The sequence below is a fragment of the Chanodichthys erythropterus genome, chromosome 18, assembly GCF_024489055.1.
Source record: "Chanodichthys erythropterus isolate Z2021 chromosome 18, ASM2448905v1, whole genome shotgun sequence".
NCBI lineage: Eukaryota > Metazoa > Chordata > Actinopteri > Cypriniformes > Xenocyprididae > Chanodichthys > Chanodichthys erythropterus.
Window position 1 is genome coordinate 25,621,701 of NC_090238.1, and position 25,425 is coordinate 25,647,125.

At 40.2% G+C, this 25,425-nt stretch overlaps 1 protein-coding gene across 2 annotated transcripts in view; it reads right to left on the reverse strand.

The window, feature by feature from the left end:
- The window catches only part of prkd1 (protein kinase D1), a 54,031-nt gene extending 32,106 nt beyond the window's left edge, over positions 1-21,925 (reverse strand). For both annotated transcript variants that reach the window (XM_067366782.1, XM_067366781.1), the window contains exon 1: positions 21,260-21,925. In XM_067366782.1, coding sequence (XP_067222883.1) covers positions 21,260-21,424 — 165 coding nt within the window. In that variant the 5' untranslated portion in view covers positions 21,425-21,925. The remainder of the gene's footprint in view (positions 1-21,259) is intronic.
- Between the last annotated feature and the right edge of the window lie 3,500 nt (positions 21,926-25,425).

Here is a 25,425-nt window from a genome sequence, read left to right on the forward strand (position 1 = left end):
ATTATCTCGACGACTGGCTCATCTTAGCCCGTTCACGAGACGAGCTGGAACGCCACAGATCCGTGCTCCTCAGCCATCTACAATGCCTGGGTCTCAGGGTCAACTTAGCCAAGAGCTCGCTATGCCCCACTCAACGAATCTCGTTTCTGGGAGCAGTTTTCGACTCGGTCCGTATGACGGCAGTAGTCTCGCCAGAGCGCGCCCTGGCAATTCAGCAGCTCACGGCATCTGTCACGAACAAAGCCTATCTCCCTCTGAAGTTTTTCCAGAGGCTGCTAGGGCTGATGGCTTCCGCCTCCCCGGTGCTGCAGCTAGGCCTTCTTCGGATGCGGCCTCTTCAGTACTGGTTGAAGTTCCGGGTTCCTCCCAGCGCATGGCGGCACGGCCGCCTATGTCTCAAGGTCAATCGGGCCTGTCTTCTAGCCCTGAAACCTTGGATGGATCCAGTATGGTTCCAACGCGGAGTCCCCTTACAGGCGGTCTCACGGAGGACGGTGCTCTCAACAGACGCCTCCAACTTGGGCTGGGGCGCTGTGTGCGAGGGCAGACCGGCCTTCGGCTCGTGGAGCCACGAGGAAAGCCATTTACACATCAACTGTCTAGAGATGCTAGCAGTGATGAAAGCCCTTCAGTTCTTTCAGGCTTACTTGACGGGACGTCATGTTCTAGTTCGGTCAGACAGTATGACGGTGGTGTCATACCTGAACCACCAAGGCGGTCTTTCGTCCAGCCGCTTATGCGCTCTGGCGAAACGTCTGCTGGAATGGGCTCTTCCGAGGCTTCAGTCGCTCAGAGCGACTCATGTTCCTGGCAGGAACAATCTGGGTGCGGACATGTTGTCACGGAGCAACATCCCCTCCGACGAGTGGATGCTCTACCCCCAAGTGGTCCTCACGATCTGGGAGTTCTTCGGGAAGGCAGAGGTAGACCTCTTCGCCTCAGAAGACAACTCTCATTGCCCAACATTTTTCTCGAAGGAAGTAGATGCTCTGGCCCACACATGGCCCAGCACGCTCCTTTATGCTTTCCCTCCGATCGCACTGATCCCCCAGGTCATCAGGCGTATCAGAGAAGACCAGCACAGAGTCCTTCTGGTGGCCCCGCTCTGGAGGAACCAGGTTTGGTCCTCAGAGCTATTCAGGCTCTCTCTAAGAGCCCCGTGGCCGATTCCCCTGAGACGGGACCTCCTCTCTCAGGCAAACAGAACAATCTGGCACCCACAGCCGCAGCTCTGGGCTCTGCACCTCTGGTCCCTCGATGGGAGCCGACTAGCCTCCCCGAGGACGTCCTAAATACCATTTCTCAGGCTAGAGCCCCATCTACGAGGCGCCTCTACGACCAGAAGTGGTCAGTCTTTGTTGATTGGTGTTCAACACGCAACATAGACCCTGTGGAGAGTGACGTATCTTCCATACTGTCTTTCCTCCAAGAACGCTTGGAAATGGGGCGCTCCCCTTCCACGCTTAAGGTTTACGTAGCAGCCATTGCAGCGTTCCACGCTCCTATTGCTGGCCAATCGGTGGGACGAAACGGGCTCGTGATCCGTTTTTGAGAGGTGCTAGGCGTTTGAATCCTCCTCGCCCTCTCACTATTCCCTCCTGGGACCTCTCGTTGGTCCTCAGGGCCTTGAAAGGAGCCCCATTTGAACCAATGGGTTCAGCCGACCTCAGGCCCCTAACGCTAAAAACCGCTCTGCTACTAGCACTAGCATCGGTAAAGCGTGTTGGCGATTTGCAGGCCCTCTCCGTGAACCCTGCGTGCCTCGAATTCGGGCCTGGTGACTCTAAGGTCGTTCTGAAACCTAGGCATGGCTACGTCCCTAAAGTGCTCTCAACTCCGTTTAGAGCTCAGGTCATCTCGCTCTCTGCTCTTCCTCCCTCGGCGGACGAACCAGAGCTGCAGCTACTCTGCCCAGTCAGGGCATTGAGGACCTACATAGACCGATCACAGTCTTTCAGACAGTCAGATCAGCTCTTTGTTTGTTTTGGCGGCCGCACCAAAGGGTCTCCGGTCTCGAAACAACGCATTTCCCGTTGGATAGTGGATGCTATTAACCTGTGCTACTCCTCACTGGGCACTAATTGCCCCATAGGAGTCAGGGCCCACTCCACTAGAGGAATGGCTTCCTCGTGGGCTTGGTCCAACGGAGTTTCCATCCAAGACATCTGTGAGGCGGCCGGCTGGTCTTCGCCGTCCACCTTTGTCAGGTTCTATCACCTCGATGTCCCGACCTTACAAGCTCGGGTCCTGTCGGTGTGATTAGCGGCTTCCAACAGGTCCCGCTTCACGCCACCATAGGAAGTATCTTCCTTCAGTGTAACCATGGGTTCGGTTAGGCTTTGCCTCCGCTTGTCCTTTTTGCCCCCTCTGGGTGGCCAAATGCAAGCTATATCGTTCCCAGCCGTGGCACGGCGTGGTTGAATTCGTTCCCCATACGCAGTACGAGTGAAGTATCGAAAGGGAACGTACTCGGTTACTAACGTAACCTCGGTTCCCTGAGATACGGAACGAGTACTGCGTCACTTGCCGTGCCACGAGGCTGCGGCTCAGGGTCGTCGCTTCAGTCGATTGACACTGAAATCCTATGGCGAAACGCCTGCTTATATAGCCCTATACCCCGCCCATTTCGGCGGGAATATTCGCGCGCTTTGTCGCCATAGGCCGCGCAGCTATGCCGCGCCGCCATTGGTTCAACAACTTGTCTATGAGTGAACCAATGACGGTGCAGTTACACTGCGTTATTGAAAAAGGCTTCAGCAGCGGGGAAAAAGGGAGACCTTTCCCCATACGCAGTACTCGTTCCGTATCTCAGGGAACCGAGGTTACGTTAGTAACCGAGTACGTTTAGCAACCCGGCAGATGAGCTCACCTCCGAACGCCCACACAAGATGTACGCTGCACTAAAACACGCTGTTAGCGTATCATTCGGTTACAGAGTAAGGCGGTAGACTCGCCTTTTAAAAGCATACCACCGCAAGCACACATTCCAAACCAATGCATGGAAATTAGATTCAAGCACCACACACAGACTCACACAACATTACGGCATTTATTAGATTCAATTTGACACCACTTGTGGGACGGACTATCTGTTTTCTGCGTTTTCTTTTCCTTCCTTTTGCGGTTTAATTGTGCAGATTCCTTCCCCTCTTGTCTAGCTCTAATGAGTGCTACACAATGAAGATACACAGAGGCAAGTGTGCTTTTGAGGTCACCATGACAGCAGCCTCACTGTAACAGTGTGGGTTGTCATGGCAGCGGACACCCAAGGCTCTTTCCTGATTGAGCACTATTCATTTGTTTGGCACAAATGGATGCACATATATCTGCTGCATGTCTGAGCCATCAAAGCCGAAGACACACCGATCCTTGTCATTAACCCCTTGGGAGATGTCTGGCTCCGAACGGTGGAATCCTCTGACAATAACTCTATGTTATTGCCTCTTAGAGAGCTGCCCAGACCCTCTTGCTTGATGGTCTTTCATGACTGTCATTTTCTGCCATCTCTCTGTATGTGTTTTATAGATGACAGGCTAGTGTGGCGAGAAGAACATCAATTTGGATGTTGTCTTCCCTTTAAACAACCGGTTGCTGAAGCTGGTTGTCAGGGTGGAGCGAGCACTTGTGTGTGTCGAAAAAGGCAGGTATGTTAGGAAAAAAAGGGAAGGAGAAAGATGGACAGGCAGAGAGAAAGAGCAAGCGAGCGCTCTGAAAGCTCGTAAGGAGTGAATCATCTGTTCTAACTGTCAACCCCCTCTCGCCTACGCCATACCAGGCTCAATGCCCTGCTCTTAACGCTAAACCGCAGTTCCTTCCTCCCAGCGACGCTTTGACATCCTAAAGAACCTTAGCCCTTTAATTACTCAAACTAATGATATCAACCTGTTGTCATATTATGATATGTGCATTATATTACATATAAAATACATATTGGATTACAGCTATTACAATTAAGCTTCAACATGTAAATATATTTTCATATCTCAGTGGATATGCAGATGGAAATGTTAGATGATTTGCAATCAATTAAGGCGAGACACTACAGGTGAATAGGGATTTTTTTTTAATTAAAAGATATCACTGTGAAACTTCTCCAGTTTATTACTGGCATAAACATAAGAAAAAAATGTATTACAAGTTTTGTGTAAATTTATGTTTTAATATGCAAATGAGGCCTTATATACTTAAATATATGCTAATTTGCATACATTTCCAAAAACAAAATCTGAAAATTGGAAAGATCCAGGTTTAAAATTTTTGGTTCTATTTGTTGACATATTAGATGAAAGGGCTTTTACAGAAGGGATTCTGGATATCTTATTTTGTGCTTTAGTAAATTAGAGAACACTGACAATAGCCTTAAAAAACCTATTTTCGCCATGTTTTTTTGAGTAAAATGACCTGTAACTCAGGATAGGAATGATATATCAACAAATCCCTCTGTAAAAGCCTTCAGAATATAGCTAAGTATAAGTCTGGAAAGGTTGGTGCTTGTAGGTGCTACTGAAGTGGAGATATCTGACTCTGAGTGTGAGAAAAAAATCATTTTGAGAAAACGGCCTTTAAAGTTTTTATATTGTATAATTTCATTTATTTCTATTGAAACCCAACCTACAAACAAAATATATATTCAGTTTATTAATATCAGTATTATTTAATATTTAAAACACATGGAAATTGATAAATGAATAAATTATTAATAACAATAGCCTTAAGCTGAAGAGAACTACCATAACAAACACACATAACAGCAGTCACAAAAACTGCAAACTTCTGCAGTACCTATCTCTCTCACACAGACTACACTCCAGCAACACACTACTACAAAACCCACGATTCTGTGGATCGATGTTAATTTTCAGCCCTGATCCAGCAAAGTTAGGACAACATAAACCACTGACTAATTCATACAATCGTGTGACGTGAATTATGAGCCATTCCTGTGTGGCGCGGCTGTCATTCCCAATCCCTCCAACACTCTTTCCCTTTCCAAACAATAGGTTACGCGATGAGACACTCGCTGATGGGGTTTCATCGTCTAATCTGTTGTTTACTTTCTTTTTTACTAGCTTTTGCAAGTGACAGCTGTTGCCGTATTTTCAGTGAAATTTTATGACTTGATTTCGGTGCTGTCGCATTTTCTCTCAGGCGCAGAATAAACAAGGAAGCGTGACGCCTGAGAACCAATCACGTAGACGGAAATTCACATGATCAATCAGATGTGGTTTTCGGCTGTAGATTCCCCGGCAAACTTTCGCGGTTGGTTATTTCTACAAAGGAAATGTCCATATTTGGATTAGACAGTGCTGTTAATGAGACTGAGAGCTTTACAATGATACGAGGCATGACATGTTTCTGTGAATGGAGACGGCACGGGAGCTCGCGTTAGAATGCTAACTTTTGGTGATAAGTTTGTAAAAGTATAACACCGAAATTACCCAGAACAATTTGTCCCAGGAATTTTTTTCCCCAGACCTGTTGCTGCTTGCATCTCCATTGCGATCTAATGTACAATGAAGATTAGCCCAGTGACATAGGACTGCGCACAACTTTCCAGTTCCCACTGGATTTCATCCTCCGCGTATAAGCTTAATAAAGCCTGAACCTCATTGTTGGTCCATCAGGCGTATTTTTTAAACTCAGTATTGTAATAGCGGACAACTCTTTCTACACACATCGCAACAGACTTTTAAAAATGGTGGTTGAAATAAAATGCTGCATGGAGTCAACCAATCAAACTGCTGTTGCTCAGTTTGTTCAGCACCCCACCCCTGAAAGTTCTTAAACTTTCTAAAAAACTACCTGGCGAGCGGGAATTTTCTGAGGGGGGAATTTTTACCCGAAACATCATTTAGACCCTGGTCCCAGCGGTCGAAACACGAGTACCACCCCAAAGTCCCTAGTTCCTGGGGAAAGTTCCTGCGGTGAAAACGCGGCTAATAGGGCTTTTCACACTTGAAGTAGTTAGACAGAATCCTGAGTTATCTTGCTTCACGTTTCACACTGCTCTAAAGTTACAAGGGGTTAACAATTAATCCTGGGTATTCATAAGCTGATGTTTCACACTGTACATTCCTAAACCTCGGGTTAACGTTCTTATTTGCATATTTGTGGTGTCTGTGTCATTGATTGGATAAACGCAGTACGCGACCTGTTTCAGCTATAACATTGTGCATCCTTGTATTGCTGACTGTATTATTGAGTTTATACTGAATGGACATTTTGGACTATAAAGGTAAGAATGAAACGGTCTCTTCTTCACTTAAATTGTTGCATTTTCTGTCAGCATTCAACATTTTTCCTCTCAAATGCTGAATTTACTGTTTATATACAAGTAAATTCTGTTGCAAAGTGCCTAGCTGTAACATTCAAACACAGTATCATTTCATACTGTACAAGTTTGGCACCATGATGCGGGGTTAACACCACAAAAGCAGTGCTAACCCCGCTTCTAAATTACAAGTTTACCTGGGGTTAAAAGAGGTGTTTACAACTACTATAACCCGTGCTTAAGCGCAGTGTGAAAAACCCTAAAGTGCACTAAACGGTAAAATTATTTGCACTAAAATCCAGCATGTTTATAATTACAACAGTACATTAAAATATTATCATAAGAAATACTAGTTTGCAATATAACAAGCTGTTTTGTATAGCTAAAAATAACTGGAAGTGGATAAAACTGGAAGCCCATTCAAGTTACAAATGGCCAGACCCGCTCTTACATTAAAAATAAACTGGATAGCAGGGAAGTAGGCAAATTCAGACACGGTATATATGGAGCTAAAGTAAATACTGGGATGTACGAGGGCGGCCCTATGACATCAGAACCATGTGTCACACATCATGGCAGATGTAAGTAAAAGGAAAACACAAATATCAAACTGATGCAAAATCAGGGTGGTTTATGTGACACTTCACTTAAAAACAAGCACAAATTGCAGTGAGGATTGCAGGCTAAAGATGTGGGTTATCAACAACAAAGATGACAACGACAACAGCAGCAGTGCATATGCGGTGATGTCTAACTATATTAGGCTATGAAATCCATGCCAGTAGAACAACAGACACCCATGACGCACAGAGTAATCAGTTTTCAGGATGATAAATAAGCAAGAGGCTATGAGCAGAGGAGAAATAACTGTTCACACTGTGCCAAAGTCAGTAGAACAGGGTGGTTTGTTTCCTTGTAATATTACAAGCCATTTTGTGCATTCAAAGCATGAGTCAAATGTTGCACGTCAAGGAAAAAGGATTCATTACTTTTGGCTGACATACTCTCATATTTGGCACAAATATATAAATGTTAAGTAGATGCAATACTATGCAAATACTACATGTACAGTTTTTTACACTGTAAAAATTATTATGATTTCCATCCATTTGACTCGTCACAATAATTTCTGGCAGTTCTAGAGGAGTTCTCAGAGTTTCATCTTGATTTTATTCATTAGTTTCACCATAAGTAAATTCAGAGTGGTTGGGTGAAGTGTAATGAACTTAACACTGTTGTAACTTTGGCAGTGCAGTTTGCTGTGAGAAACTGTATGAACGTGCCAGAAGGGAGAAGGCTTTGTACTGAGAAATATCATTTGCAATATTATGCTTTCCAAAACATGCCTTAAAGATGTGGCTGAAGACTTGTTTTTAATATTTAAGAAGGCTGTATCTGAGGAACCAATAGATGACTGTGTACAAATCTGTGTTTAGGGGATAGTTGTATTTTCTTAAAAAAAAAAAAAAAAACTATAAATGCTTTGTTATGACACAGTTAGCTCTTATAGTTCCTGTCATACTTCCTCACATCACCATACATCATGCATGCTACCTTAGGGGGATAATTCACCCAAAAATGAAAGTTCTGTCATCATTTAATCACTCTCATGTCATTCTCCAGTATGACTTTGTATCTTCTGCGGAAAACAAAAGAAGATATTTTATATTTTTAAAAATATCTTCCTTTTTCCACAGAAAAAAAGAAAGCCAAGCAGTTTTGTAACAATATGAAGGTAAGTAAATCGGCCTTTTTACACCTGGTCACTTTGTGCGTTTTCTCTGATCGGATAGCTATCTGATTTATAAAAATGATTCTATCTACACTTGGTCACATAAATGTGTCTCCGCAAAAGGGATTAAATTTCTGCGTTATGTAGATTTCATAAAGTTCACGTCACAGAAAGCAACAAATATGAGCCGTATTTTATTGATCATAAGCAAAATCAAAGACCGCAACAGCACTGGTAAGATGAAGATCATTTAGTCTCATTACTTTTAAAGAAGAGCGCCTGCAACTTACTTTCAGTTTGATTTGCGGCAGTTTGCGCGTTGTCTTGCTGAAGAGATACACGCCTGCTCATCTGCAGCGATGCGTGTTGCAGTAGCGCTGTCATATCTGTCTATAACATGTCATATAGCCTATAACACCCTCTCACACATTTATTTTTTAGAATTTTTGGGAGGAGCTTAATTTACATATGTGGTTTCAACAACCAGATGCATTTAGACCTGTTCAGTTTTGACTGGAATGGATCCCAGACTACCTCATGAAGTGGTTTGAGTGATTGGATTTATATCCATCTTGAATGCGTTTCGGAGGGCATTTAGACCAGGTCTTTACACGATCGGATAGCTATCAGATAGTGACCAGGTGTAAACAGGCCCAATGATGACAGAATAAAAAAACAAACAAAAAAACAACATCTATACAGTACCATTCAAAAGTTTGGAGTCAATAAGATTTTAGAAATAAATTATTCAACAATAAATTCAATTGATCAACAGTGACAGTAAAGACTACTACTACATTGTTACAAATAAATGCTGTTCTTTTGAACTTCTGAAAAATCTTAAAAAAAAATGTATCAGGGTTTCCACAAATATATTAAGCAGCACAACACGAATCCTTTCATCTGTCTGCATTGGTAATGCACTTTAACGTCACTGTGGTTGTTTTTGGCAATTAGGACATCCGCAACATTTTGAAGCATTGAAAATACATTTTGGTCCAAAAATAAGAAAAACTACAACTTTATTCAGCATTGTCTTCTCTTCCGGGTATGTTGTCAATCCGCGTTCATGACTCCGCTTCTTGTTCTTCTTCTTTCCTGTTTTACGGTGGTTGGCATCCAGCTTATTGGTGCATTACCACCCCCTTCTGCTCCGGAGTGTGGTTCACGACTCCGCAGTGACGCTGCTGACGTAAGACGCTGATGACGTGTTATCTGGTGCGCCAGAACTTCGTTTACAGTCTGAGGGAGACACACACTGTATTCAAGCTATTCTGCATTGTTTGTATTTTGGTATTGCTATATTTTTTAAAATGGTGCGTAAGTGTGCATGTCGCGGATGTCTTAATCGCCAAAAAAAACCACGGCGACGTAAAAGTGTATTACCAACGCCGACAGATGGAAGGATTCAATGGAATCAATTCAATGAAAAGGATTCCAGAAGAGAAGACTGCTGAATAAAGTCGTAGTTTTTGTTATTTTTGGACCAAAATGTATTTTCGATGCTTCAAAAAATTCTAACTAACCCACTGATGTCATATGGACTACTTTGATGATGTTTTTATTAACTTTCTGGACATGGACAGTATACCGTACATACATTTTCAATGGAGGGACAGAAAGCTCTCGGACTAAATCTAAAATATCTTTAGATTTTTAAGGTCTTACGGGTTCGGAACGACATGAGGGTGAGTCATTAATGACATAATTTTCATTTTTGGGTGAACTAACCTTTTAAGGATCGTGTGTCACTGTTTTTTATCAATAAAATAAAGGGGTTTGTACATCTACCAGAACACCAAACACACTTGATTTCAGAGAGAGCCAGTCAAAGAGCCTGGACAGCATGAACCATAACCACCATCAGTCAATCGGTCTGCCCGAGCCATGTGTAGTCTGCAGGTTAGTAGCTGCTGGCTGTGCTGTAACAACCACTGATCAATACTACTGAAGTACTGCTTCTCTATTTATACACCCTACACACACACACACACACACACACACAAGGAAACCATTTAGGTGTTCTGCCAAAGACATGGCTGCTGGATGAAGATGTTATAGTCGAGGTTCATTTTATATCACATCACATTAAAGGGATAGTTCTCCCAAAAATGAAAATTTGATGTTTATCTGCTTACCCCGAGCACATCCAAGATGTAGGTGACTTTGTTTCTTCAGTAGAACACAAATGATGATTTTTAACTCCAACTGTTGCGGTCTGTCAGACTTCTAATGCGAGTGAATGGAAACACAATCAATAAGAGTCGAAAAAACTTGCATAGAAAAATCCAAATTAAACCCTGCGGCTTGTGACAACACATTGATGTCCTAAGACACGAAACGATTGTTTTGTGCGAGAAAACGAACAGTATTTATATCATTTTTTACCTCTAAAACACCACTATGTCCAATTGCATTCAGCACTCAGTTATTGAGGACAAAAAACACGTTCTGATAATGGAAGTGATGTCTCGTGCTTAAACTTCAATGACTGCGAGACATCACTTCCGTTGTCAGAGCCCAATCAGACCTCACTGACCGAGTGCTGAACGCAGTTGGACATAGTGGTGTATTAGAGGTAAAAAATAATATAAATACTGTTTGTTTTCTCTTTAATTAAATATATATACTGACGAATTCTAATGGTACATTTACTAGAATTTGCATGAGATCGACCAAAAAGGAGTAGAGCATCGATTTAAAAAAATCAGGCCCTATTCATTGAAATAGAAAAGATGTTTAGGTCTCAATTCAAAGCTCAACATTAAGTTCTCACTCACATACTGTACATTTCCATGTGCTTAATCCTGTGGAGAATCATTAGGATGAGCGACACTATAAGATGAGACTGCACACTGTATCTAATTACAGCTCTCTTTTAGGACTGCTAAGATTCTCATTGTCACCTTAATAGCTGTATGTTCACACTTTATTAGTCAGTATTTTACAGCTCTCTTCCTCAGTGCCGACATGCCCACTAACTAACCCTTGGCAAAGTGCACTCGGCTGGAGACAGCGCAAGTTCTGTTGGGTTTTGAGGTGCTACAGCAGATCATTAAAATAGCATGACAGGCTTAGCGGGTGGTACACCTCTAAATTGACTTTTTAATTTCGATATTTTGCCTATGATAAGGTGAACTGGACTATCTCACTCAGCATGAGGTGCAACAAACACGAAACAATACGTAAGCCGAGCTTTCGTGTGCTTCTGCAAACAATGTACTGCTTCCAGTTGTTTTATAAAACTAGAACAATTAAAGTCTTAAGCAGTTAAGGAGTGACATTTCTACTGAAGTTGGCACTCATTTCAGTTTGTTTAAACATGTAGAGGCCCCTAAAGGGAGATTATCAAAGCTGTTTATATTTATTAATTGTTGCATGTGCCTCTTGAGCATATTTTATTAAAAGGGTATTACATATAATTGTTTTAAGGAAAAATCTTTATCCTTCATCCTTTATCCTTCAGAAATTGTCAACATGATCCTTCAGAAATCATTCTGATATGCTGATTTGGTGATTAAGAAACATTTCTGTTTATTATCAATGTTGAAAACAGTTGTGCTGCTTATTTTTTTTTTTTTTTTTTTTTGGCAAAACTGTGATACATATTTTTCAAGGATTCATTGATGAATAGAAAGTTTAAAAGAACTGCATTTATTTGAAATAGATTTTTTATATATATATATCCTTGCTGAATAAAAGTATTAATTTTGATGGGGTTGGTAGTTGGTAGTGTAACAATTACAGCAAAATGGACTTTATCTAAAATAAAATTACCCAAGGACAGATACGTAAAAATAAATAAATAAATAAAAGGTTACACTTTATTTGGATGGCCCCCTTTAATCATACTTTGACTTTAAGTAACGTTGCACCAACACGTCAGCTAGTAGACTGTTAGTAGACTGTTAGGGTTAATAAAGGGTAGAATAAATTGACATGTAGTTGCAAAGTTACTCATAGTCAGTAGAATGTCTATTGGTGGACCATCAAATAAAGTGCAGATATTAAGCAGTCTACACTAGGGGTGTAACAATACATCGATATAGATCGATACATCGATGCAATGTGTAAAAAATCGATACCTGTGGGCTAATTATAGAGGCACCTTTGTTTTAACACTCTCTCCACATTTTCACACAATATCAGTCTATGCATTATCGCCAACGCGTGCATTCTCATTTAAACTACCTTTCAGAACTTGTGAAAGTTACTCGGGACAGTTGATGGAACGGTCACTAAAAGAATATGGTCAATAAACTGCCGCATAGGAGCGCCGCGCGCTGTGACTCTGTGTTGCTTCAAGCGCATCATTCTGCACACGGGATGCGCGCAAGTGCTTTGTGCCACTCTGTATTAGAGCCTTTATAATACATTTGCACAATGAAAGAATATTAATAGCCTGTCTTGTTTTGTCCTACCTATAATATGTTGTTGCTTAATTAAAAACCTGCCCTATACATTTAAAAGAAATGTCTTTTAATTATGTGTGTGTGTGTGTGTGTGTGTGTGTGTGTGTGTGTGTGTGTGTGTGTGTGTGTGTGTGTGTGTATATATGTATTCCCTGTTTATCAGTTTTTTGAAATTACACATTTTAGCACAGAACTAAAATACTTTCTTGACTGTTGTCATGTCATAAGCTGTCATTAGATTACTGTGTGAATTTTTTATTGGTGGATGTCCCAATCAGGGTTCAGGATGTGAAATTTTGAAATAAATGTTTGTATATATTTTGGTTGCAGTTGTGAGTTAATAAAAAAAAAATGTAGCTGGTTGTGTAAAATAGGCTCAAAATATCGAAATATTGATCAAATCGAATCGTATCATAATCGTATCACAGAACCTTTTGAGGTATCGGAAAATATCGAATCGCTGGCTATGAGAATCGATATTGTATAGAATCGTGAAGAACTGTCCGATTTACACCCCTAGTCTACACATACTCTTATGAGAGTTAGTTGACATGTAGGTGCAAAGTTACTTATAGTCAACAGAATGTCTAAAGGGGACCATCAAAATAAAGTGTTACCATTTAGAACAATAGTGTGTGTGTGTGTGTGGTCCTGGTAAAACCTATTTTGCAAAATCTATTTAAACATTTTTTTGAGCTTATAAATTATAAATTACATTTTTTGAAAATGTAAAAATGCAGAAAGTTTTACTGTGAGGTTTGTGTTTAGGAATAGGTACATTCCTAAATATACAGTTTGTACAGTATAAAAATTTCTCTGGAAAGTCCCCATAAAACATGGAAACCCAACATATGTGTTTGTTTCTGCATATTATTTTAAGATATAATAAATAAAAGATTATGCTAATGACAGCTGTATGATTTTTACTTTATGCCCCCCATATAAAAACATATTTATCATAGAAGAAGTGTATTAAAGGCACTGTATGAATTACATTTTTGAATACTTTTGACAAAAAAAAAAGTATTTTACCTTGATGTACCCAAAAATGTCAAAGGTGCTAAATGCTTGAGTAAATCAAGCACTTGGTCTGTAAAGTACAGTACATGCTGATGCTTTAAGGCTCAATATGAGTGACTCAAGTATATCTTGTTATAAGGGGCTTTTTCAGTGACTAGATGTACAGACTAAAAAGAAAAAAACATTACATGACCATGTTTGTGCTTGGTTATCTTGAAGAGATAATTGTGTTTTCCAATCCTGCTTGAACACCCATGAAAATGATGTAACTTCTCAGTAAACTGCATTGACACTGAGACAAACACTACATATTTTTAGGCATTTCAATTACTGCAATATGCAGTGTTAACTTCATTACTGAAAGCAATTATCAACTTTCTTTGTTAACTCTCCTTCTTATTTCCTTGTTGGACAGCATGTGAATCCATATCTCAATAATGCTATTAAATGAAAAGGCAAAAGTGAAGCTCCATCGGTCCACTTTACTCAAGAAATCTTTCATGACTATTTTGCCAGAGCCACAGCATTATGTATGACAGCAAGAATCCATTCAGCCACCTGACTGGTTTAAAGACCAAAGAGTGTTTTGCAGCACTGTCACACATTGTTGAGAAAAACTAGATGAATGAGATGCTATGAAGCCACGATACTCAAAAACAGGCGTACACACATGCACATGTATCTCATGATAATGAAAGCTCTTTGAATACTCTCCAGAACAGCTGCCTAACAATGGGCTATGTGCAGCTCTCATCTTTTACCCCAGTGTGGGAGTGTGTGTGTGTGTGTGTGTGTGTGTGTGTGTGTGTGTGTGTGTGTGTGTGTGTGTGTGTGTGTGTGTGTGTGTGTGTGTGTGTGTGTGTGTGTGTGTGTGTGTGTGTGTGTGTGTGTGTGTGTGTGTGTGTGTGTGTGTGTGTGTGTGTGTGTGTGTGTGTGTGTGTGTGTGTGTGTGTGTGTGTGTGTGTGTGTGTGTGAGTGCGTGACCCCACCACACATGGCTCTCGTCATCATAATGGCACTCAGATAAGTACTTCACAGGCAATCATAATCAGTTGCCAAGCAACTAGAAAGACTCACATAGAAAAACCAGTGCTGGTGAGATGACCATATAAGCTAATATCGATAATTCAAAAATAATGTTTTAGGTACTGTAAATGTATAATTGCATTAAAATCTACATTTTGAAGGCTATTTCATTGTAACAATGTGCAAAATACACCGCAGGTCTTTTATGGCCGTTTACAGAAAGACTCCATTAAACTTAGCTCCACGACAACAAGGATCCTTTTTTTTAAACTTTAGACCCATGATGGATGCATTAGGCTGACGTGAAATCACTCGTCAAACACAAGTAGCTTATCCACACAGCCGTCATCAGCTGTGCTCATCTGCCAGCCGCGTCTATGCTATGGACTGAGCAATGGATCGGTTAGCGCTTAGCATGAAGAGTGCGGCAGCCCCGCTGATTAATATGAACACTTTGAGGAGCGGTAATGCAAAAAGGTGCAAACTTCAAACAAAGGCGCTATCACTTTAATTAAGCCTGATAATCCAGAGCACTAATGGATTCACAGTCTATTAGGCAGCCCCTTGATAGCACTAAGGACTTTTGTCAATGTGAGAAAGAAGAGGAGATGGTAAAGAGATTTTTCATTTCTGCCTAAGATCAGGTCATAATGCTGCCCTTTGTTGCTAGTTGGAGTTGAAATATTGTTTTATACTAACATTTCAAATAAAGTTTATTTTCAAAATCACTTATCAAGATAGAAATATCAAGTGTTCGTCCTTCCAATTCCAAGTGTGAATGACTGTCATTTCATCAAAGACAAATCACAGGTCACATCAGTTAAAGGGTTAGTTCACCCAAAAATGAAAATTATGTCATTAATAACTCACCCTCATGTCGTTCCAAGACCTCCGTTCATTTTCGGAACATTGTCGCGTCTTACCGTGCCACACAGCGAGAAACTCTCTACACCGGGCGTGACAAAGCGACCATTGCAAATCCATTTGTCCTTCCTATTAGACGTATTGCAAGTGCTGCTTGTTCATAGAATGAGGCATTTACATATTTATTTGAACCTGAATACATGGAAGAAGAACTAGGAGCGATGGAAGAAGCTCCTACACAGCAGCAACCGCTGTCACAAGCAGCGTCACTGCGGAGTCGTGAATGCGGATTGAAAACAGACGTTAAAAAGTCGTAGTTTTTGTTATTTTTGGACCAAAATGTATTTTTGATGCTTCAAAAAACTGACCCACTGATGTCACATGGACTACTTTGATGATGTTTTTATTACCTTTCTGGACATGGACAATATACCGTACATACATTTTCAATAGAGGGACAGAAGGCTCTCGGACTAAATCTAAAATATCTTTAGATTTTTAAGGTCTTACGGGTTCGGAACGACATGAGGGTGAGTCATTAATGACATCATTTTCATTTTTGGGTGAACTAACCCTTTAAGCTTGCATCAGCTGATTCTCATCTGATCCACGTCTACCCACAGGAATACGACGTCTATCAAAGCATCCATATAGGCTTATCGTGTTGCTCAGAAGCTAATTACCCTCCTCCATCCCCAGCTCCTCCTCTAGTCCAGTTAGGACTTGGCCTTCTGATAACTTCTCATGTTTGAATCAGACTCAGTCTTCTTTAATGATGTTGTTACATTAAATCACTGTCATTGAGAACATGAATGATATCTGCAATACATTTATGTTGGTTCTGTTCTTTTTACCTTAAGAGGGGGAGGTTATCGTTGCTCTCCATGCTCTTATCCATGCTAGGTGGCATGGATGGGCAGAGAGCTCTTACCCAGAACAGAACCATACAGCCAAACCAAACTGTATGCTAACTGTCAATCATCCCTTGACAATTGTGGTTCTGACAATATGAGTAATCAAAAAAAAAATGGTATGTGATTCTGAATCACTGAGTAATACAATAAAACATGATGGTGATGATAAAAAGACATATTCACTCCATCCTAAATAAGTTCCCCCCTCAGTCTGACCCTTAATCTTGCCATTGCTGTGAAGAAAGTTTCAATGCAGCCAACATTCTCATGTTCTGCTCATAAAATGACAATATAATTATAATATAAATATAAGTATATGTCTTCAACTGTGAATCTGTTTATAGTTATATAAATCTCAACACTGACAAACGTATAACCACCACATTAACTTGTTAGAATAGTTTGAACAGTGTATAGGCTACGTTCACACTGCAGGGCTTAATGCTCAATTCCGATTTTTTGAAAAAATTAGATTTTTTTGCAAGGCCGTTCACATTTTCAATTAAATGCGACCTTTTGTGATCTCCTGTGTGAACGTGAAATGACCCAGAAGTGACCCGCATGCGCAGAAGAGTACGCAACGGTCAACGACGTCACTCGTTGTTTGCGGAAGTAGACGGCCACTTCGTTTGTTCCAGTCTTTAACCTCCTTGTATTTGGATCGGAGGCTTTTTATTTTTCGCTGACATTGGAGCCAGGATCGTCTGTAACCACGCTTGGCCATTACGCTGGAAATGTTATCGTAAACCGCCCGGTTCCGATAAGAGCCCTCGAGTTTGGCCTGAATAGAGCTGTCACCCCAAATATTAATTAAATCTGTGACCTCGCTTCCCTTCCATTGACTGGTCTCAGCAGCATCGTCCGCCATGGTTGTTGTTTATCTTCTCGTTCCCGCCTACTTCAACGCACAATTATGACATTTGTAGCGTATCAATGACGTACGGGTCGGATACATGTGGCCTGGCCGTTCAGACGGAGGTCGCATTTCAAAAGATCGGATACGTATCGGATTCAGGACCACATACCCAAGTGGCCTGGGTCACATTTGAAAAGATCGGATCTGTGTCGTTCAGACTGTCATGAAAAGATCAGATACAGGTCGCATGGGGCAAAAAAAATCGGAATTGGGTCGTTTCAGCCTGCAGTGTGAACGTAGCCATATTATAACAGAATGGTATCAAAATCTTTCAGTTGGTTCATGGTCAAGTAGTCTTGCTCCACCTTTCATGACTTGTGATCTGAATAAGGATGGACCTTGATCCTTACAGCTCAAGAGACATTTGTTGTCCTCGACTGTATTAAACCACTGGCTCAGATAATTACTGAGCAAAGAGGCCAAATGAAAAAGGAAGTGAAGTTTATTTCCAAGGCCAGCTTAAGTGTGGAACATCTTGACCTTAAAGGTAAAGTTGACCTAAATGCAACTTCTTTTATTATCACTCTCCCTCATGTCATTCCAAAGATGTTTTTTTTTTTGTTTTTTTCACCATATCTACATTTTATCTAAAATCTACAAATCCTATTCCAGTATAAAGAACAATTTGTGCAATGGAAGGTTTTTAGGAATGTCAAAGGAACCAATAGCCACTTTTCCACCATTGGGCCAAACGGTTCTAAGGACTGAAAGGAACGGTCCCCATTATATTTCCACTAGACTAGAGCTTACGAACTGTTCTTGGCCCGGAATTCTTAGCACGGTTGACTAACCATGCAGAACCTTGCTGGTAGAATGCGTGTAGTGACGTCGCCACTCAGGATTGGTCACTTGTCTATTGCCTATCTACTAGCTTCTCTATGGCCACACAAGAAACACAAGTTAATAAATAATACAATTAAAATGAATATGTGATCATTCTCCATAACGCAGTCGCTATTTACATACTGTCTGTAAACTCTTGCGTTACCAAGGTAAGGACTGACACATTTGTTTCAGTCCCTACATTCTAAAGAGTTCTGTTATCAGCTCCACAATGGAAAATAAAACCATATCCTTACCAGCTGGGCCAGACTGGCACAGAATTTAACAGTTCAACAACAAGAATTGTTTGGCCCGATGATGGAAAAATGGCTAATGATGCCCAAAAAAAAATCAGTAAAGAGAGAAGCAGTAATGTCCTATTCATGAATGAATCTTTCTTTTGAGTCTGATCTCTTTAATGAATCATTTGATCCAGTTCACAAACCAAGTTCTCATTGTCTCAATGATTAATAATCAGTAATCTGAAGCTATCAAATGGAATATAAAACACAAGTTGCATTGACAACATTTACAATATTTTTATGACATTTTATGGTGCTTTGCATCTTTTTTGAAGTTTGAAAGCTTCAATCCCCATTCATTGTTATTACATGGAAAATACATTATTAAACTGTCTCCTTTTGTGTTCCACGGAGGAGAGAAAATCATGCAGGTTTGGAAAAACATTAGGATGAGTAAACAGTGATGATGTCACTATTCCTTTAAAGACAAAATCTGCCTATAATGTGACAGGGAATTGAATATATGATATGAACAAACTTAACAGTTCTAGTGTTATAGGATTAGATTTATCTGTTGTCACACGTGTGTTGTCACACATCATATGCTCTATATGTAACAGTAAAAGAGAAAAGAAAGAAGTGAAGTGTGATTCAAAGTGACAGCTCTGGGTTGTCTGAGTTACGTTTGAGTCTGAGCTACGTGTTTTTTTCACATGTGAACACCTGTACAACAGCACAGTACTGGAGGTAGATAAAATTAAGCAAAACTTACTCCTTCCATCCCACTAACACATGCTAACACATACAACCAAACAATATAAGCACAGCATTGTTTGAGACTGTCTGCACAACAATGTCACCTTCACCTCATACACACTTATTCAACTTCTCACATCGAACTATTTAAAGTGTTAAATGCTCTGAGTGCTTATGCTCAAGAGAGCAAGAGAACGGGTATACAAGGCGTTGAAGGAGCTCAGGTTGCAGATCTGTTGTTCTCATTCGCATTTTTTTCTACTAAATATATTTAAACAAGTACTTCTGTTTTCCTAAACTCATATTGACAATGTCAGGCCTAAAAAAAAAAGGTGTTTCTTGCTAAGCATCACATGATGCTTGTTGTTGTTATGCTTATCAAAATACTGCTTTGTATTTTAACACCTGTATGTCTTAAAAAACACAGACTGCAACCCTTTCACTTTGTGTCACAGAATAAACTAGGAAGCCCCAAGGGAGAGAAAGAGATGTAGGAAGAAAACAATGTTTGATAACGGTGGGAAATTATGTTGTTGTCAACACCTCACGTCCCGTCACAAACTTTGTAAGACGCACACAATGTGTAATATTTATGGAGCTAGTATCATTCTGGTGATGTGTCACAGCACAGGTGCTTACAAAACAGAAAATACTTTTTGCCAGAAGATATTAATAACTGTGCAGATGTCATCTTATGTGCATTTTAAGGGGTGGTGACAATCTGACTGCTGTGTTATGCGATTTCTGAGAATATGAATCTACGCAGAAGACTTGAACTTTACTCAAGCACTTGTGAGTTCACATGCTCTTGAACTGCATTAGATTTGGTTTCACCTTCATGTCATTCCAAACACATTAAAGTTACACAAAAAACCATAACCATAAACCATATTTATCAAAATGAAAGACATTAAAAGGTATTTATCAGAACGATCATTTCCATACAAGAGTAGATGGTAAAAAATCAAAAGTCCACATGACTATATTCCAAGTCTTTTAAAGCCACACAGTAGTTTTATGTGAGGAAAAACTGAAATATAAGTCGTCATTCACTGGAAACCATAGTTCAAACCTGATACCTTCTTGATACGCGAGAGAACTTTTTTGCATGCCGCCGGAAGCAAAATGCACTTGACACCATATAAGAATGAAACTTCACTTTAGTTCCTGTATCAAAAATGCATTAGGTTTGACTGGGAGAAGAATAGGATGGAATAGAGCAACTTGAACTTGGGTGTTGCTAAAGAACTTTTTTCTGTTCCAGAAAAAAGTAGGTAAACAGTGATATTTCCACTTGTTACTATAAGAGCTAAATTTCAAGTTTACTTCAGTAGATCACAACTGGTGTGCCATTCTGCCAAAATATGTTTTAATCCGTTGTTAAATTGAATGCCATTTTCAATAGTCACTACTCATATTCATAAATTTTTAGAGTAATTTTGTCAAAGCAGTATATCTCACGGCAGAAAACCATGGTACAGCTCCATAGCAACAATGCAGGTAGTGTGTATTTGTTTCTAATTTCTATCCATTTAATCTGATTGTTTAATTATGAAGTTCAAGGCCACCTTATACAACAACCTGATCAGGTCAGCCAAAAAAAAAAATCCTTACTTGCCCTGATGTTCACTCAGTGTAACATAAATTTGTACTGTGACAGGACATCCCAAATATCAACAAACAGAGGAAGTTCCTGGACACAATCCACTGAATAGTTTTGGAAGAATGTATTTCAGTAGGAGAGACAGGCCTGCAGTACTCAGCTGCTGTGTGCTAGTACAAGCCCTTCACTGGTTCAATAAGTACCCAACGTCACCATGTCGTCATCACTGTCAATGGAAAATACAATGCAGAACACTAAATGAAGCTACACAAGCAGTGTGATTCTGCTGCTTCAGGTTATGAAGTAAACTCATATTCTGACAAGAATTCCTTTTACTGATATTTTCTATCATTTTTCCCCTCATTGCCTATTTTGAAAGTTATTTGTAAGCTTCTATGTTCTGCCTAACAGAAGGAAAAAATCCAAAAGACAGATCATTTTAATATTAACACAAAAGCCAATATTTAAATAAAGCTTTCAAGTTTGTCGTAACTTAAAATTCTGTGAGTTTGGAAAGAAAATAAGCGCCAAAGCCCCACTTCCAACAAAAGTGCAAGTAGCAAGTAAAAGTTATTTCCAAACTCTGGACCGTCATTTCTTCAAATAGTGTTTAGGATGACATTTATGGTATTTTTACGGGAAAGGCACTGAATGAGACATGAGGAAAATGGAAAGTCTTACCTTCTGGTCTACGATGGAGCATGCCATCTCTCGGACCTGCGCCAGGCTGAACTCGCCGGAGTCCAGCAGGACGGGTTCCCGGCTCAATCCGATCTGGATTTGGAAGGAAATGCCTTGCGACCCCGGGAGGGGGCTCGGCGGTCGGATCACCGGAGGCACGCTCATATGAATCCCCTGGTGTCACCACAAGCACGCCTGGACAGCGATCAGATCGGGCTGTTTGATCGAGTTCACACACCGGTTGCGCAAACTGAGGCAAACTTCAGATTCCCAAAGACGTTCAGAGGGTAAACAGACGAAAAACGCGAATTTGAAGGAAAACCTATAGCACGGAAATGCAAAGAGTTATTTGGACATTGAGAGGCGATGATGATGATGATGATGATGATGGAGATATAGACGTCAGATATGTTTAATGTTGGGCTCTGATCAGACACCGCCTCCTGGCTGGTTCCTTCATCACGGAGGCTCAGATGATGCTGCAATGGCGAACGGGGATGTGAATGTCAAAGTTTACGTGCTATTGATTGAATCTTTCCGCTCTGAAACATAGATAAAATTATTTTCGTTTACAGGTCATATGGAATAGAGTCGGTACCCTGACAAAAAAAAAAAAAAATTGCCATGGTAACCATAGTTTCCGTCAAAATACTTCCGCAAAACCATATGGGGAATATCCAACAGTGTAAGAGGAATATTTTGTTTTTGTTTTATTTAACAGTTGTTGCTTATGCCACGTTGCGAGTTGTAATTTAAACAACTTGATACATTTTCTAAAGAAAAACTCTTGTTATATGGTTGCCAAAGTTTTCTGATTGTTTTGCGTGTATGTTGCTATTTGGTTGCTATGTAGATTATTTTATGTGTGCCTGCCTATGTGTTGCTATTTGGTTGCTAGTTTAATTTATTACTGGCCCAGGTTAAACTCTGTCAGTGTAAGTTTATGGGAGGTTTTGTTTCAGCATCTTCTCAATAAGCCATAGGGAGCAGGGAATCTTAAGCAATTAGAGGTTGGGATTTTTTTCATTGTGCAGAACACCCTAGCAACCACCCAAAACACATCAGCAACCACTTAGCAACGTGCTTAACTGCTCAGAACACCATAGCAAAGCCATTGTAACCACAAACCACCCCCAAAAATCCATTTGACACTTAAAGAAAACAACATTATGTAGAAAACTAGAAATCTAGAATAGAATAAAATAATGTCTAAAATAATACCCCTAAAGTCACCACTCAAAAATGATTGAACAACAAATGACTAAAAAAAGATTCAGAAATAATTAATCTGTTTTTTGGTCTGAATTTAAAGTCACCATGAAATAAAAATGGCCAATTCATGTTTTTGTTTTTTTTATTAAATTATTTATTCTTGCACATCATTATTGTTTTTTTATCTTTAATCAAAATAACTTCCCCTCCCACTTGCAGCGACATCTCTTCTGTTCTATGATGATGTGATTACTGGCATGAGGGCGGAATGACCTATCACTCACATGAGGTCACAGCAATAGCAATACTCAACCATCGAATCAATTTCTGATGGACAAAACTCTGTCAAAGGGATAGCACAGACAGGGAGGAGGAGGTTCTGGAGGTGGACGGATGACCGGAAGGAGGACGAACAACAAAGTCCAGGGTGGCGATGAAGGTGGAGAGGGCCAAGGGATGACCTTGAGCAGGGGAGTGCTCCACAGTGGCTGCCATGGGGATGACAGGAGACAAGGACGGCATGGATGGAGCCCACCACGCATCCAAAGAGCCGAGGTGGTGGCGAAGATCTTGGCAACCGCAACAACCTCCCGAGATCGAGGTGGGGATCCGGAGGTTTGAAGTTGAGCTGGAGTGACTGAGGGTGGAGGTGAGGCCTGAGGTGGGGTGGAGGACCAGAGAACCCTCCGCAACTCCGCAGTGAGGGCGAAGCGATGTTTGACCCAGGTGGAGTCCAGCGAGGCCGAAAGGCTGATGGTCCACGCTAAGGGTCGAGGGCAGAAGGAGCACAGGCACAGGAGCCAGAGTGACTGGTCGAAGCAGATCGTAGCACAACCTCAAGCTCCTCATGCTCAGGAGTAGATGGCTCCCGACAGGTCTGAGGCTGTTCCACGCTACTGAGAGGAGGAAGAGGTGGAATCAAGGGACTGATGGGAGACAGGATGGCACGGATGGCTGAGGACTAGAGAAGAGACTGAAGACCAATACAGAAACCAAAAAAAAAAAAATATAGAGCATTTGTAATCTTTTTCTGGAGAGGTGGTGGGAGAGGGGGGCTGTGCAGGGCCAGCGAGACAGGCAGAAGACAGACTGGTTCAGGCAATAGTACTGTAATGTCCCATAATCGTAAAAATGATAACAATCTTATTTTTATGGTAAAATTGAAATAATCTGACTGATTGAGTTTTATTAAAATTATTGGTTAATCTTCATCCATAGTAGCATATATTCAGATCATGATAACTACAGTTAAAACCACACATTAACATGGTCAAATGTAACTAAAAGGTTCCTATGGTATTTGTTTGAAAACTTTAGCCAAAATACATTTAGTATAAATACACAAATGCTATAGCTTACACAAAAAAATACTGTAATTATATTACATTATTCCTTTAAAGGGTTGGTTCAATGTTTTTTTTTTCTAGGCTTGATTGTGTTTTTGGGGCACAGTTTAACATGTCTTAATGCTTCGTTTTTTTTTTTTGAAAATGCTGTATTTTTCATATATTTTACCTTTATTCTACACCGACTGTTTCCACTGTCATTCGAACGGCTCGTTTGACTTCCTGCTTCTATGAAGCCACTCCCTCCAAAATACGCAATGTGCTCAGATTGGTTAGCTGGCCCAGTGTATCCAGAGCCATCGTGATTCGTGAAGCGTCCGGAAATGACACGCCCCTTACCATTTTAGTTGTTACCGGTTACGTGCGCTTCGGATATATTGTATGCTCAATTTAATTATATTGCTGTATCAAATTGAGCCCGAATCACAGGTAGGAAAGACTAAGAACATTATTTGACACATTTTTCAATATATTTTACAAGTATAAGGGTTATATAATTAACTAAACCTAAAACCATAAAAAAAAGTCATTACTTGAAATAAACGTTAACTGAAATAAAAAATAAATAAATAAAGTAAACTTATTTTATTTCATCTAGTTTCTAAGCTTTAGCTTAACCTGATGTACTAAAATAAGAAACAAAAAACTATGAGATATAAATAAGAAACTAACAAAGAAATAAAAAAAACTTTATAGACATTTAAAAGCAAAAACTAACAGACATAAACAAAAAATTACTAAAACATAACTAAAATTACAATGAAAGCAGAAAAACTAAAAATAAAATCTAATACATTTAAAAAAAAAAAACTATAACAGTACCTCAATGATAAGTGTGTCAATCCCTGACAAGTACTGAATTGAGCTCTCTTTCGTGTCTTTTTGCACTTGAACGGTCAAAAACCGCCTGCTTTGGTGAGTAAAGTATGTTTGGTTGTCTTTAGTGAACATACACTGTTATACATCTGATATTCCCCAAACTGTTTATTGGATCTGTATATTGTTAAGCCGGGCACACATTTAACAACTACCTAAAACATTCTAAGACTGTGCTCAACATACAAGCGATTGTTTCCTGCGACTGAAGCAGATTTATATACTTAAACACGGAATTTGAATCGCAGACTGAACGCAACTGGCTCTGACTGGACGCGTTTGAGCGCGATCAGTCATAAGTATCAATTTACATTCATAATCGGCCTTACAATCGTTAAGTGTGTGCACGGCTTTAGAGAAGTGCTTACTTAATGCATTACAATTTAACTAAATTAAATTTTAGTTGATTAAATCTACTGTAGATTTAGTCAACTAAAATCTTATGATATTTTGTCGACTAAAACTACACTAAAACAATTTCTGATGACTAAAATATGACTAAAACTAAATGGCATTTTAGTCAAAAGACTATAGGACTAAAACAAAATCAAAATTTGCTGTCAAAATTAACACTGGAACTAACCCTAGTTCACACAAAGGTTCAAACTGACGCCAGAAGGTCTGGATTCCATAGCAGCTTTCTTCGGCCAAGGACCGCCCAGAGGCTGTGTGGCTGACATGTAAAGCATCCAATCACAGTTCGTTTTGTTCCGCATCATGTTTAAAATGTAA